General features: G+C 46.5%; 1 protein-coding gene and 1 pseudogene across 2 annotated transcripts; both read left to right on the forward strand.

The window, feature by feature from the left end:
• Nucleotides 1-2,019: 2,019 nt before the first annotated feature.
• LOC310690668 (uncharacterized protein) lies at nt 2,020-5,641 on the forward strand. Its single transcript, XM_083470097.1, is given in 9 exon segments — nt 2,020-2,081; nt 2,656-2,705; nt 3,131-3,210; nt 3,746-3,789; nt 3,924-3,991; nt 4,105-4,568; nt 4,754-4,808; nt 4,966-5,243; nt 5,245-5,641. Coding segments are annotated over 9 exon segments (1,209 nt in total). The 5' UTR covers nt 2,020-2,062; the 3' UTR covers nt 5,396-5,641.
• LOC310691705 (heat shock protein HSP 90-beta-like) lies at nt 5,426-8,062 on the forward strand (annotated as a pseudogene). The gene has a single exon. The product of its transcript is annotated as a heat shock protein HSP 90-beta-like (transcript).
• The last annotated feature ends 8,244 nt before the right edge of the window (nt 8,063-16,306 follow it).

Raw genomic sequence — 16,306 nt, forward strand, 5'->3', positions numbered from 1 at the left:
ATTGATAATGGGCAAAAATGAAAAAAAAATAAGGTTAGACCGTTAAGATAAACTATAGAACAAAAATTGAGAAAGATGGAAAGAATTTGCTGAAATAGTGAATTGAACTAGAATACAAAAAAGGGAGGTGTGAGGAGGTCGATGAAACAAGTAAATGAAAGGTTGTTTTGATTTTGTGTGGAGTGCCCTACCTGGGTGGATGGAGCAGCCAAGTAATTTCGTTGTTCCCGAGAGGGGGCAATGACAATAAAGATATTATTATTATTATTATTATTATTATTATTGATATGGAATATTGGATGTGTGTTTTAGTGTCTTTGTTTCTTTTTGCTGTATTGTTGTATTGCTTTTTATGTTTTTTCTTTTTATGTATTGTAATGTATGTTCTGTTAATTTTTTTTTGTTTTCCTTTTTTCTGTAATCTTTAAACTTTTAATAAATATCATTTTATAAAATAAAATAAAAATCTTTTTATATGCAAGTAAGCCCCAAGACCTTATTCTGCATATATTGTGTTTAAGATTAGGAAGCTCTGATTTATAGAATGGGGATGATAAAAATCACATGTAACCTTAAACATGTAATATGGGAGAGTATACAGTGGTGGCCTCCGGCTTCTTCCTAAAACACCCCCAAATGTGGCAAAGGGGTGCAATGCTCCTCACTGCCAGAGAGGCCGAGATTTAAGGCTGACCACCAATCATGACTCAGTCAATAGAGCCTGACTCTTAACCTCAGGGTTGTGGGTTGAAGCCCCACTTTGGTTGAAAGATTCCTGCATTGCAGGCGGATGGATTGTCCTTGTGGTCCCTCTACAATCCTATGATGCTAAAGGAAGAGTTAAGAGCCTAAGCCCTGCCACGAACTCCATAGCGGCAGCAGCCCCCCTTCTGCTCTGCTTCCGTTGGGACTCCTAAGTGGTGGACATACTATCAAAGGCTCATTGGCATGGATAGCCAAGGCCATCGCTACCAACAACGCTCTTTGGAAAAGAGGACAGTGGATGGGAAAGGCCTCCTTAGAGGACAGTGCAGTAAACTGGGTGCAGATAGTACAGATAGTCAGAATTGGCCCTTGGGTGCACATCTGATTAAACCTGTGGGGCCTGATTCAGCCAAGTGAAAGGAAAGCGGAAGGCTGCTTCTGTGGGGAAAGGGGTGGGCAGGGAGACAAAGAGCCCCACCCTCTTCTTCTTCTGCGAGGGGAATAACTAACAATAAAGGAGCAAAACACAGAGAGTAAATTTTTCACAGCCCCACAGTTGTTGTTGTTGTCTGTATTTATAGAATTATTTAAGCACAGTGGCGTAGCGTGGGGGGTGCAGGGGGGGCCGGCCACACCGGGCGCAACATCTGGGGGTTAGGGTTAGGGGGCGCAAATCCACGGGTTAGGGGGCGCAAATTACTTGCCTTGCCCCGGGTGCTGACAACCCACGCTACGCCACTGTTTAAGCATGCAAAATAGGGCATGGATGTAAGGGTTGATGGGTCCAAGTAGGCATGATGGAAGCAACAGTATTTGTTCTTTAGTTGTGTCTGCCACATTTACGTGTGAGGAAGCCAGAATCTAGCAGAAATCAAACAGAATCAGAAATCTAGCCACTACAGTCTGCATTGCTGACACACATCTAAAGAAGCAGGTAAGTTTTGGCACTTGTAAGTCACTGGTTTTTATTCAAACAATGTTCCCAGTTGTGCCTCAGCTGTGTCATAGCTACAGGAAACTGCCAAGAATAGACCCACATCCCGTGTCATTCTGGCCTCCTTCGGGAGAAAGGGTGAAATATAAACTCAATAAATAAAATAATTATAAGTGAGTGTCTGGCTTGGGAACATTCTTTGGAAGCTGAACGTCCGACAAGGCTTCCTTCTAAGTGCAGGAAGCTCCTGCAGCCAATCAGAAGCCGTCCCTTCCCTCCCCCCCCCTTCTAGAACCCACCACTCTCAACCAACTCTCAACCGCCTCCCCACCAACATTCAGACTCTCAAGGAAGGAGAGTTGCTTTCAAGTCTGCTGTACTGCTTTCCAAACCTGACTCTGCTCCACTGCTGTGTACTCCACTATGGCTGAGTTTCGCAAAGGTGAGAACCTGGAACCCCATAGGATTATAGAATTGTAGAATTGGGAGGGACCCCGAGGGTCATCTAGACCAATCCCCTGCAACGCAGGAATCTCAGTTAAAGCATCCATGGCAGATGGCCATCCCACCTCTGCTGAAAAACCTCCAAGGAAGGAGAGTCTGCTGCCCACTGAGGGATTTCTCCCCACTGTCAAACAGCTCTTGCTGTCAGAAAGTTCCTCCTGAAGTTGAGTTGGAATCTCCTTTCTTGTAGCTTGAAGCCATGGCTTCAGGTCCTGAGGGCTTCTGGAGCAGGAGAAAACAAGCTTCCTTCTTCTTCCTTGTGACGGCCCTTGAGATATTGACAGGGCTGCATGGTGTGGCTCTCATATCCATGTCCTGAGGGACAGAGAGCAAAACGTTTCTCTCTCCCCTTTCTCCAGCCCAGGCAGAATTGCAAGGGGTCAGTGCATCTGGCTGGAAGGAGATGGTCGGAGTTTGGAGCCCAGCCAGGGCTGGCTGTGGGCAGGATATTTTCTGTTGTCAATTACTGGCTGGTAACTTCCTCTGCTTTTATTTTCCTTTCTGTCTCACAGGTTCTCAGGCAGGAAGGAAGAAACAGAAACAAATATCCCTGGACATTGTGGTATGTTAATTCCTTGGGGAATCCGTTTCCCACATATTTATTTATTTATATTTCTATACTGCTTTATATTTTTAATAAAAATCTCAAAGCGGTTTACAGCATAATAAATCAATAAATCAATAAAACACTAGCTGGGCGATGTTCCTCCGGCCTCAGGAGGAGCCTCTTCAGTGGGGCTGGCTGGTGGGTCTGGGCCTCGCACCCCAGGCCAGGTGGAAAGGGCCTTGCAGGGAGCGGCCTTCACCCTCCCACCTGCCCCCCTATGTCCCTCTGCTGGCTGGCCGTCCCCTGATGTGGCTGGGGGGAGAGACAATATGGAGGGTGATCTGCCCCAGAAGAAAGTCTTTGGGGAGGGCCCACGGGACCCCTGTCCCCTAGAGTGGATGCCTTTGGCAGGAGAGTAAAATGTCCTTCTTCCTTTGCAGGGCCGTGGTTTGGAAGCGCCGGTCAGGGCTCCGGCCAAGCAGCAGCCCAGCGGTGCCACGTCCCAAACCAACATCTGCAGGTATGCTGTGCCCTTCTGTGGCAGGGGTGGGGCAGTCTGAGGATGGCACGGCCGGTGTGCTCACACTGGGCTATTGCCTCATAAGAAAAGGTTTTTGATAGAGGGTGAATTGAATGGGTGGAGGGTTGGAGGAGAGGCAGAAAGAAGAGCTCATTTGACCGTGGCTAGGGGGCGCGATCTGGACAGTTCTCCAGGGGCGCAAGATCACCCAGCTACGGCTCTGCCTACAGGGCGCCCTTGACATTTGAGAGCCCAAAGTTGGCCCTTGGTTGGGCACAGTTACAGATTAAAACCTGTGGAGACCCCTAGGCAGTCAAAATATCCCTGGGCTCCTTGCAAACCATATCCTGATACGTTTTTGATTTTAGCAACCAACCATAATTAATAGGCAAAACAAACAGTACTTATTCTGATCCGTTGTTGCCTGGCCCATAGGCCTACTCTGTCCATTGAATAATCTGGCTCTGGTGGAGATCAATCCCAGATTTCTCCCTGTCTCCCCCAATCATACTAACTGAGCTTGTTTCTTCCGTAGGCGAGAGGCCGGCCAGAACAAAGGGGGAAAGGCTCCCAGCTCAGGTAAGTGGAAATGCCAACTGAGTGCCCCATATTCTAGGAATGCTTCCTTCCCTTGTCCCCCACCCTCATGCCCCAGACTGGGGCTAGCATGGCAGGGAGCCAGGCGCCTGCTCATGTTTCTTTTTTCTTTGCAGTGTGGGAGCCTTTCCCCAACACGTATTTTGTTCTGGCCAAATCCCTGGAGAGGCGTGGCGAACATCAGGTACGAGGGCAGAGGGAATGAAGGGATCTTTGTGGAAGATGTTTTGGGAGTCCTAGAAACACTCTCCCCACCTGTGGCTTCCATTCTCATGTGATGTCCTTCTTCCTCCACAGGGCCACGCCTCCAGGGATGAGGCTCCAGCGCCGGCTCCCGGAATGAAGAACCGAACATCCCGGCGGTTCCCGGCTGTCGTCCCTCGCGGTGCGTCCCCACTGCCCCCCCTCCGTACGGGCATGGCTCCATCCCGGCCCGGTTTGGCACAGAAGCAGCAGCCAAAGTTTCCTCCCATTAAGACAGCTTCTCAGGTGAGGGAGGAGACTTTGGCTGTTGCTTCTGTGCTAGGCCGGTCGGATGCCCGTACGGTGGAGAAGTGGGGAGCCCTAATAAGATCAGGTAGGAGGAAATGCCCCTTCCCAGGTCCCCCACCCTCCTGCCCCAGACTGGGACTAGCGTGGCTGGGAGACAGGCGCCTGATGATGTCTCCGTTTCCTTTGCAGCGAGGGAGAAGTTCAGCCGTGGAACCGCCGCATTCCTCCGGGAGGGACTGGAGCCCAGACGACGGCCTCTCGCCCCTGAGGTAATGGGACAGGGGGGAGGAGGGGGGCCCTAGGACACACACGAGGAGGGCCTGCAGGATCAGGCCAAGGGCCCATCTGGTCCAGCCTCCTCTTCTCCCAGGGGCCACCCAGATGTCACTGCGAAAGCAGCCAACAGGATTCGAGCCCAAGAAGCAGTGCTTCAAAGATCCCTTCTTTCTTGCAGGATCTCGATCGTGCACCGCTGTGGCTGCTGCCCAAGCCTCCCCCCAAAAGACCAGGTAAGAGGAAGGGAACCTTTGCATGGGGCGGGGAGAACACCTTTGCATGGGGTAGGGAGAAGGCTGGGGGCCTTCCTACAGGGGTTGCTTCACTACAGCTCCCATTGTCCTTGACCACTGTCCTTTCCCCCCTTCTTTTTTTTATACAAAAACACAGGTTGAGGCGAATTCCAGAGCATTTGGATCTCAGCTGAAGGACTGTATTCCGGTTTCTGATTTGTCAGCTGCTGAAGCATTTGAAAGCTGTGATGTGATAAATAGAGGCTTTACAAATGTGAAGAGCGAACTTTTCCCTGTTCATCCTTTGGACACACCGGATAATTTTGTTGTTGTTGTAAATCAAGATAAGATGAATTTGTCTACTCTGAGAAATATTCCGGGGCTGCATGCACCACTGAAGCTGCAGATGGGATTCCAAGCAGTGAAGCTGCTCCAGCATCTTCCTTCCTAGTGCGAACTTGTCCCTGGATATCTGGAAAGGCAACTGTGACTGCATTGGTTTTGAGGATATTCTGAACGACCCGGCAGAGAGTGAAGGAATGGGAGATCCTCATCTTTTGGTAGAACACAAACTTAGTTTCGTATAATGCGCACATCCTCCATCCTTCTGTTCATGAAAATGTTTCTTACCTGTTTCCCTGTGGGTTCAAGGAAACCATATAAACAGTAGTTGTACAGCAGTTGTTTTGATACACACCTTCCAGGCAGAGATTGCACAGCTTATGTCCCTGATAATCAACACCTTTTACTCCAACAAGGAAATCTTTATGCGGGAGATCATTTCCAACGCCTCTGATGCACTGGACAAGATCTGCTATGAGAGTCTGACAGATCCCTCAAAGCTGGAAAGAGCTGAAGATAGATATCATTCCCAATCCCCATGATCGCACCCTCACCTTGGTGGACATTGGTGGTATTGGCATGACAAAGGCAGACCTTATCAACAATCTGGGCACCATTGCGAAGTCTGGCACCAAAGCCTTCATGGAAGCCTTGCAGGCTGGTGCAGACATCTCCATGATTGGACAGTTCGGTGTGGGCTTTTACTCTGCTTACCTTGTGGCTGAGAAGATTGTGGTTACCACCAAGCACAACGATGATGAACAGTATGCCTGGGTGTCATCTGCAGGCGGCTCCTTCACTGTCAAAACTGACCATGGCAAACCCATTGGCCGTGGTACCAAAGTGATCTTGCACCTGAAGGAAGATCAGACTGAATACCTGGAGGAACGTTGCATCAAGGCTACCCTATCGCCCTCTATCTGGAGAAGGAGCGTGAGAAGGAAATCAGGGACAATGAGGCAGAAGAGGAAAAAGTGGAGAAGGAGGATGAAGAGGCAGCCCCCAAGGATGAGGAGGAGAAGCCCAAGATTGAAGATGTGGGCTCAGATGAAGAGGAGGAAGGTGGCAAGAGCAAGAAGAAGACCAAGAAGAACAAGGAAAAGTACATCGACCAGGAGGAACTGAACAAGACCAAGCCCATCTGGACCCGAAACCCTGATGACATCACTCTGGAGGAGTATGGCGAGTTCTACAAGAGCTTGACTAACGATTGAGAAGACCATCTGGCTGTTAAGCACTTCTCTGTGGAGGGGCAGTTGGAATTCCGGGCGCTTCTCTTCATCCCACGCCGGGCCCCATTGACCTCTTTGAGAACAAGAAGAAAAAGAACAACATCAAGCTCTATGTGAGGCGCGTCTCATTATGGACAGCTGTGATGAACTCATCCCAGTGTACCTGAACTTCATCCGGGGTGTAGTGGACTCCAAGGATCGGCCCCTGAACATCTCCCGTGAGATGCTGCAGCAAAGCAAGATTCTCAGAGTGATTCGCAAGAACATCGTCAAGAAATGCCTGGAGCTTTTTGCAGAGCTGGCGGAAGACAAAGAAAACTACAAGAAGTTCTACGAGGCCTTCTCCAAAAATCTCAAGCTGGGGATCCATGAGGACTCTACCAACAGGAAACGCCTGTCAGAACTGTTGCGGTATCACGCTTCCCACTCCAGCACCGAGATGAATTCCCTCTCCGAATATGTGTCCTGTATGAAGGAAAACCAGAAAAGCATCTCTTACATCACAGGTGAGAGGAAGGAGCAGGTAGCTAACTCTGCCTTTATGGAGCGTGTGAGGAAACGTGGTTTTGAGGTGGTGTACATGACAGAGCCCCTTGATGAGTATAGCGTCCAGCAGCTGAAGGAATTTGATGGCAAGACCTTGGTGTCCGTCACCAAAGAAGGGCTGGAGCTGCCAGAGGATGAGGAGAAGAAGAAGATGGAGGAGAGCAAAGCCAAGTTTGAGAACCTTTGCAAATTCATGAAGGAAATCCTGGAGACGAAAGTTGAAAAGGTGACGGTCTCAAACAAGCTGGTCTCCTCGCCCTGCTGTATTGTCACCAGCACCTATGGCTGGACTGCCAACATGAAGGCCCAGGCCTTGCAAGACAACTCCACCACGGGCTACATGATGGCCAAGAAGCACCTGGAGATCAGTCCTGACCACCCCATTGTAGAGACACTGCGTCAGAAGGCCGAGGCAGACAAGAACGACAAGGCCGTCCAGGACCTTGTGGTGCTGCTCTTGGAGACAGCACTGCTTTCCTCTGGCTTCTAAGGAGGATCCACAGACTCACTCCAACCGTATCTATAGGATGATCAAGCTGGGGCTCGGGATTGAGAAAGATGAGGTTGCTGCTGAAGAGCCTAGTGCCGCTGTCTCTGAAGATATTCCCCCTCTGGAAGGAGACGAGGATGCCTCACGCAAGGAGGAGGTGGATTGAAGTGAGGGCGCTGACCTCCCCCTCTGTCTTGCCCCCATCCATTCCCTGCACCATCGCCTTGCTCAGGAAGACTGGCTCCGGCAGTGCTCTGACATGCCTTGGTCAGCAGTCTCTCACTACCTTCCTGTAGAATTGGTAGCCAGTGTGACAAGGGGACTCCACACCTATCTGAGCTGTCTTTCTGCTTGTTTAGAAGAAATGCTGCTTCCGGGGAAAGGGACCGGCCCACTGGTTTGTGGTTTTCCCTCCCTCCATGTGGGTTTTATCCTTTTTCTGCTGGGCCACCAAGCATCTATCCTACCATAGCTGAGGTGAACACAGTGAATGTCCTCCCCACTAACAGAGCAGTGAGTTGACTCCTTGCCTCCCTCCCTCCCTGCTGCCCTTTGTCCTCAGAGAGCAGGGACTTGTACTCTTGTTGGCTGTTTGTATTTGGTTTGGTTTTACTGGAATTAAAATAACAAAGAATGTGGTTTACCTTGATGAAAACAAGGCGCATTCAATGCTTCAATATATTACTGTCGTTCTGTGTTTACTGTCAGTACAAATGTCTTGTAATGGTCGCCTGTGGCTTCTAGAAGCAGGCCCTCCAACATTTCTCCAGTGAGAATAGGGATGTCCCATTCCATAATGATAATTTTACTATTTATACCCTACCCATCTGATTGGGTTGCCCCAGCCACTCTGGGCAGCTTCCAACATATATAAAAACACAATAAAACATTAAACTTAAAAAAGCCACCTTCCCTATACAGGATTGTCTTCAGACAGCTCGGGGGTTGGATAACTCCATACCCTCCAACATCTCTCCAATGAAAATAGAGACATCCTAAGGAAAAGTGGGGCATTGTGGGATCAAATCAGAAACCGAGACGGCTTCTCCAAATTAGGGATTTGCCTGGAAAATAGGGACACTTGGAGGGTCTGTAAAAGCCATCAGCATGTAGCAGCAGCCACACCCCAGGAAAGGCTTTGACCAGCCAGCTAAAGCAAGTGAGGGTAACCAATGGCTCTCAAACCCTCAGAGAGTTAATACAGAGACAGGCTCTGGTGGATTGAGCAGAGGAGACCAATTGTGGTTCCAATGGTCTGCAGGTACTGTAGAGGGAAGTGGGGGGCAGAGGGGGCTTGTCAGCTTGCAAGGCAGCCCATCTCAGAGAAGAAAAACCCTGATTTTAAATCTCCACTGCATGCATGTATGTGTGTTGCATATATGATGGAAATCTTTAAACGGCTCCCAATACTGGTGTCGCCTCAAATCTAGTTTTATTTTTTAGGGAGACATGTCTCAAATTAGTTCTATGCCTCCTACTGACGCGGGTGGCGCTGTGGTCTAAACCACCGGGACTCTTGGGCTTGCCGATCGGAAAGTTGGCTGTTCGAATCCCCTGCGACGGGGTGAGCTCCCGTTCCTCTGTCCCAGCTCCTGCCAACCTAGCAGTTCAAAAGCACACCAGTGCAAGTAGATAAATGGGTATCACTGCGGTGGGAAGGTAAATGGCATTTCCGTGTGCTTTGGTTTCCGTCACAGTGTCCCATTGCGCCAGAAGCGGTTTAGTCCTGCTGGCCACATGACCTGGAAAACTCTGTGGACAAACGCCGGCTCCCTTGGCCTGAAAGCGAGATGAGCACCACAACCCCATAGTTGCCTTTGACTGGACTTAACCATCCAGGGGTCCTTTGCCTTTTTTCCCTAATGCCTCCTACTATATCAACTTCCAGTAAAGTTTTCCAGTTTTTGAGGCTCCATCAATTCTTTCCACAGTATGTTCCTCCTATCTCTCAAGAGTGAGGAAGTAATAGAATTGTGGGGACATGATCTCTTGTTTCTGGATAGTGGGTGAACAACTCTGGGCATTTGTTGTTTGGAATAAATTACATTGTAGATTAGAGGTAGGAATTAATAAATACGTATTATATGCAATTATGCTTCATTCATCCATAATAGCATATACTTAAGGGTATATTGCTTAATCTACTTTTGGAAAACCGTAAACAAGCAAAATTGTAAACAGCAAATTAAACACTGACTCATTACTTTTCCGCGGTCTTCAACTGGAAAGTTCTCAGGGAAAGTTTCTCAAGAACAATACACTTGCTTCCAATTGCCATACCTGTGTTTCCTTTCCTGAAAGGGGGGGGGGGAGAGTTAAATGATGTAAGGAAACTATAAATATCAGTTAGGCATAATAATACTTCATTAAAACACACCAGGGAAACACCATAATGTTGTGGGAACCACTAAACAAAGTTTCCTATTTCTTTCACACACAGTGTTTGAAACGGTGAACTGAAAGTTGACTTACTCGAGTAAATTAGAGTAGAATAGGGCTTCATTTTAGCAAGGTTACAGAGATCATTTTGCCAAAAGAACATCGCTGTTCTCAAGGGAGATCCAGGGAAGAAACAAACCTCCCTCGTGGAGTCATATTCCTGAGCCTCTTTTCTTCCTGCGGCACTGAGAATGTCTACATGAGATTAGTTCTTAAGTATAGCAAATGCAATGCAGTATACTAATAGAGTTTAAAATTAAGGATGTGGACCTGTGGGAATTAGAGATATGGCCAAGTAATGTGGCATGTGATAGACTGGTGCAGGAATCAGTTAGGGTCCCTCTGAGGGATTCTGTATAGTTAAAGCCATGGTTTTCCCAGTAGTGATGTATGGAAGTGAGAGCTGGACCATAAAGAAGGCTGATCGCCAAAGAATTGATGCTTTTGAATTATGGTGCTGGAGGAGACTCTTGAGAGTCCCATGGACTGCAAGAAGATCAAACGTATCCATTCTTAAGGAAATCAGCCCCGAGTGCTCACTGGACAGACAGGTTGTGAAGCTGAGGCTCCAATACTTTTGCTACCTCATGAGAAGAGAAGACTCCCTGGAAAAGACCCTGATGTTGTGAAAGATGGAGGGCACAAGGAGAAGGGGACGACAGAAGACGAGATGGTTGGACAGTGTTCTTGAAGCTACGAACATGAGTCTGACCAAACTGCAGGAGGCAGTGGAAGGCAGGAGTGCCTGGCGTGCTCTGGTCCAGGGGGTCACGAAGAGTCGGACATGACTAAACGACTAAACAACAACAACGAGGGATTCTGTGTGACACACACACTGCCAGCTAAGGGTTTTTCCACACTTCTGTTTGCCCCATGGTTTCTAGACATGTTTCTAGGCCAGCAGTTTTCTGCTTTTCCCCTTGCCCTCTTCCTTTCTAGGGAGCTCTTTAGCTCTAAACTGGAGCAAACATCCATCTGGAGAAAACCCGAATGGCTATTTGTTCCAAATGAGCACTAAAGAGCTGTGGTTTTTTCCCCCCCAAGGGGGGAAAGCCCTAAGAAGTGTGAGAAAAGTGAAATCTCTGGAAACGAAAAAAGGAATCAAAGCAGTAACAACAAAGAAGTTTCCTAAATTCACTCAGACATTACCGTTCCTGCAGTTGTGCCATCCAAAACAAGACATTTCTCACACAGCACGTGCTTGTCATATGGAATTTGATGGCACAAAATGCTGTATAACCCAGAAGGTTATACAGATTGTTGGGAGAATGGTACAGCCAGTGCCAGATTTACATATAAGCTAGACAAGCTATAGCTTAGGGTCCCACTCTCTTGGCCCCCCCCAAAAGGGGGGGAAACTGGACATGCATTTCCAAAATATAAGATAAAAAAAACAAATAAAACCTACATACAGCAACAGTGTTTTGTGTTGTGTCTGTCCATAAATTACCATATAGCATACATTCAACACAAAAAATAGTGACAATTTGTTGTTGACAAACAACAGCTGGACATATAAAGGGCCCCATTATCTTCAAGAGCTTAGAGTCTCATCAAACCTAAATCCGGCCCTGGGTACAGCTATTAACCCTGAAATCCTTCTCTAAATCTAAACCTAAATCTAAATCTAAACCTAAACCTAGTTCCAGCCCTGGGTACAGCTATTAGCCCTGAAATCCTGCCCTAAATCTAAACCTCAATCTAATCCTAAACTTAAACCTAAATCCGGCCCTGGGTACAGCTATTAGCCCTGAAATCCTGCCCTAAATCTAAACCTAAATCTAAACTTAAACCTAAATCCAGCCCTGGGTACAGCTATTAGCCCTGAAATCCTGCCCCAAATCTAAACCTAAACTTAAACCTAAATCCGGCCCTGGGTACAGCTATTAGCCCTGAAATCCTGCCCTAAATCTAAACCTAAACTTAAACCTAAATCCGGCCCTGGGTACAGCTATTAGCCCTGAAATCCTGCCCCAAATCTAAACCTAAACTTAAACCTAAATCCGGCCCTGGGTACAGCTATTAGCCCTGAAATCCTGCCCCAAATCTAAACCTAAACTTAAACCTAAATCCGGCCCTGGGTACAGCTATTAGCCCTGAAATCCTGCCCTAAATCTAAACCTAAACTTAAACCTAAATCCAGCCCTGGGTTCAGCTATTAGCCCTGAAATCCTGCCCTAAATCTAAACCTAAATCTAAACTTAAACCTAAATCCAGCCCTGGGTACAGCTATTAGCCCTGAAATCCTGCCCTAAATCTAAACCTAAACTTAAACCTAAATCCGGCCCTGGGTACAGCTATTAGCCCTGAAATCCTGCCCTAAATCTAAACCTAAACTTAAACCTAAATCCGGCCCTGGGTACAGCTATTAGCCCTGAAATCCTGCCCCAAATCTAAACCTAAACTTAAACCTAAATCCGGCCCTGGGTACAGCTATTAGCCCTGAAATCCTGCCCCAAATCTAAACCTAAACTTAAACCTAAATCCGGCCCTGGGTACAGCTATTAGCCCTGAAATCCTGCCCTAAATCTAAACCTAAACTTAAACCTAAATCCAGCCCTGGGTTCAGCTATTAGCCCTGAAATCCTGCCCTAAATCTAAACCTAAATCTAAACTTAAACCTAAATCCAGCCCTGGGTACAGCTATTAGCCCTGAAATCCTGCCCTAAATCTAAACCTAAACTTAAACCTAAATCCGGCCCTGGGTACAGCTATTAGCCCTGAAATCCTGCCCTAAATCTAAACCTAAACTTAAACCTAAATCCGGCCCTGGGTACAGCTATTAGCCCTGAAATCCTGCCCCAAATCTAAACCTAAACTTAAACCTAAATCCGGCCCTGGGTACAGCTATTAGCCCTGAAATCCTGCCCCAAATCTAAACCTAAACTTAAACCTAAATCCGGCCCTGGGTACAGCTATTAGCCCTGAAATCCTGCCCCAAATCTAAACCTAAACTTAAACCTAAATCCGGCCCTGGGTACAGCTATTAGCCCTGAAATCCTGCCCTAAATCTAAACCTAAACTTAAACCTAAATCCAGCCCTGGGTTCAGCTATTAGCCCTGAAATCCTGCCCTAAATCTAAACCTAAATCTAAACCTAAACTTAAACCTAAATCCGGCCCTGGGTACAGCTATTAGCCCTGAAATCCTGCCCTAAATCTAAACCTAAACTTAAACCTAAATCCAGCCCTGGGTTCAGCTATTAGCCCTGAAATCCTGCCCTAAATCTAAACCTAAATCTAAACCTAAACTTAAACCTAAATCCAGCCCTGGGTACAGCTATTAGCCCTGAAATCCTGCCCTAAATCTAAACCTAAACCTAAATCTAAACCTAAACCTAGTTCCAGCCCTGGGTACAGCTATTAGCCCTGAAATCCTGCCCTAAATCTAAACCTAAACTTAAACCTAGTTCCAGCCCTGGGTACAGCTATTAGCCCTGAAATCCTGCCCTAAATCTAAACCTAAACTTAAACCTAGTTCCAGCCCTGGGTACAGCTATTAGCCCTGAAATCCTGCCCTAAATCTAAACCTAAATCTAAACTTAAACCTAAATCCAGCCCTGGGTACAGCTATTAGCCCTGAACATGGAACCTTCCAGGAGGGAAAGGATTGCTGATTTCTTGCCCTGCTTGTATACTTCCCCAAAGCATTCTCCACTGGAAAGACGGCGTTCTAGATCAGGGATTACTATTGTTATTTGTTGAATTATTATTTATTGAATTTATAGATCGCCCTATACCTGGAGGTCTCAGGGCGGTTCTGTGCTGTCTGGGACTGATCAGAGTACTGATCTTGTGGCATCTGAATATAGACTGCATTTTTAATCAAGGCATATATTGGCTTATATCTTGATCAGGTTCCTAAATTAAAGAGAGAGTTTAAAGATTTTCAAAAGTTTCATGCCAGGCAAGAAGGCCAGCTGTTTAAAGAACACAGGCAATGTTTTCCTCCTAGACAAGGCCCCCCCCCCTTGATTTATAGCAGAAAACAATTCTCAAAGTCGTAAAAGCTGGAATTACAGACTGTGAGGACACTGACCCTACATGTTACAGAAGATAAACATAATTAGGAATGAGTAAATAGTAAAATAAAACCGTTAAACTTGAGCCACAGGACAAAAGGCCAAGAGCACATGGAAACAAAGCAACTGGCTGGAGAAGGGGGGGGAATGTAAACAGGGGAAGAGGCTTTTTTCCTATTTTATTTTGAGGCTGTAAACTGTTCCTTCCTTGTTACTTTTAGGAAGTTTATCCTTCTAAAAAGCTATCTATGATAATGTATGAAATATGCTGGCTTAAATGTAATTATGCAAAGGATCTAGAAAGAAAGAAATGTTAAATTCTTATTTCATAGAGTCATATTGCTGTAGGAGACCAGGGGGGCAGATGAGCCTAGCCCCCTGCCAGAAATGAGACGCCAATCGAGCACCCATGACAAATGGCTGTCAGGCCTTTGTTTAAAGACCTCCAAAAGGAGATATTTCATTGATGATGCATGAGAATATGAACCCAAGGTCTCTGACATCTGTTCAAGATAAAATTTTAAAATTATTAACCATCTGTTTTGGAGGGCAAGGAGGGCAAGAGGTGAGCTGGTAATTAAGATTCCTTGTTGAGACACATGTAAGATATATTACTACTTATTTGTCATTTATAGATGTAACAATATATAGCTCTTTGTGTTCCATATAAGGACAGGAGGATATGGGTATATCTTTTAAGATTGGTTATAGCAATCAGCCAATAGAAATTTCAATCAGGCTGATTGAACAGAGGCAGCCACAGGAGGAGCAAAGGGGGCTGGATTAAGGGAATATAAGTGCTGGCCATAATGGCAGGAGGCCAGGCCAGAGCTTGGTAACCATATACCACTGTGCCTCTCATTTATTTGTCTGACAAATAAATTATTATTTTAATTTCTCTGTTGCTGCGTTGAATATTTCATTCCAGCTAAGCGTTAACCACAAGCAGGGTGCTACAATCTGGAGAGTACCACACTGGCTACCCCTACCTCAGTGGACCTTTGATCTGAGGATCAGGGGTCAGCAAACTTTTTCAGCAGGGGGCCGGTCCACTGTCCCTCAGACCTTGTGGGGGTCGGACTATATTTTTTTGGGGGGGGATGAACGAATTCCTATGCCCCACAAATAACCCAGAGATGCATTTTAAATAAAAGCACACATTCTACTCGTGTAAAAACATGCTGATTCCCGGACCGTCCGCGGGCTGGATTTAGAAAGCAATCGGGCCGGATCCTTAGTTTACCTATCCATGATCTGTGCAATGGGTTTGAGTTACTTGTGCGTAAACTGTCCCCGTTAGGGGGCTTAATTGCCTGGGTTAAACCGTCCTGACTGCACAGCCCATCTCAGCGTGGCTGCCTCAGTCGCTAGCAGAATCTGTCTGTGGGCGTTTCTTAAACCTTTGCCAGCATAAAAGCTGTTTGACTCCCAGTCGTCTCCGCCTCTCACTGCGCAGGAGTCTTCTGCGCAGGGAGGGCGTGGGTAGTGGAGGACCAGTGCTCTCCTCACTGATGTCCAGGGAAGAATCCCGGAGCTCTCCCCCCGCTTCCCCCATTTGCCCCCCTTTATCCCTGGTGTTACGCCGATTTCCTTCCCCCTCTACCAAGCTGCGTCTCCCCCTGGTGCTGGTACCTTCTGCAGAATCGGGGAGCCTCTCCTTCGCCTTTCGCTCTGATGTCAGTTCCCTGACAATCTGATATGACTCAGTCTTTAGTCACAAGGTACTGCCCTTCTTTCAACATTTACAAATAAAACATTATATACAAACCATGTTGAAAAGGGTGGATATGGCCGGAAATGTAGCAGCTTTTGAAAAATTATTTTTCTCTAGCGGTAGCTTTGCACATATATAGTGGAACTGTGTTAAGATTTAATATTTCTAAATGAGAATCGTTGAGGAGATCAGCAAAATAGCAGGCGCCAATTTACATTTTAGGCCCTTTGGAAATGTTGGACAATATACAAAACAGCAGATTCCTCCAAGTTCTTTGGTCTCTCATATGTTGATACCTGCTTGGCTTTTAATAGCTCAGACATGAAAAAGTAGATATTTACCAACAACAGATCTTGGGGAGAGGAAAAACTCATATGAATAAAAGAGCAAGCTCTAAGGAATTATGGGATAGCTTCATTTGGTGGAGATTTATTTCAGAAAAAAATGGTTCCAATTTTTGATGCTTTTGAATCAATAGAAAACAAAGGAAGCAGTAAGTTAATTACATTATTTATTGGGTTTTATATATGTTTGTGTATTATGGAACTGGAAAAACCAAATAAAACAACAAAGGGGGATGAAGACTTTGGTGTACCTATACGCCCAAATTACTATGGAATCCTCTATATGGCAATGGGACTCATTACCAGGTAAGTGTGTGCAAGTTTGCTGCATGACATTTATGTTGTTATTACTGCTATATAGTATTTCCAT

The sequence above is a fragment of the Podarcis liolepis genome (assembly GCF_965112155.1).
Source record: "Podarcis liolepis genome assembly, chromosome: 13".
Taxonomy (NCBI): domain Eukaryota; kingdom Metazoa; phylum Chordata; class Lepidosauria; order Squamata; family Lacertidae; genus Podarcis; species Podarcis liolepis.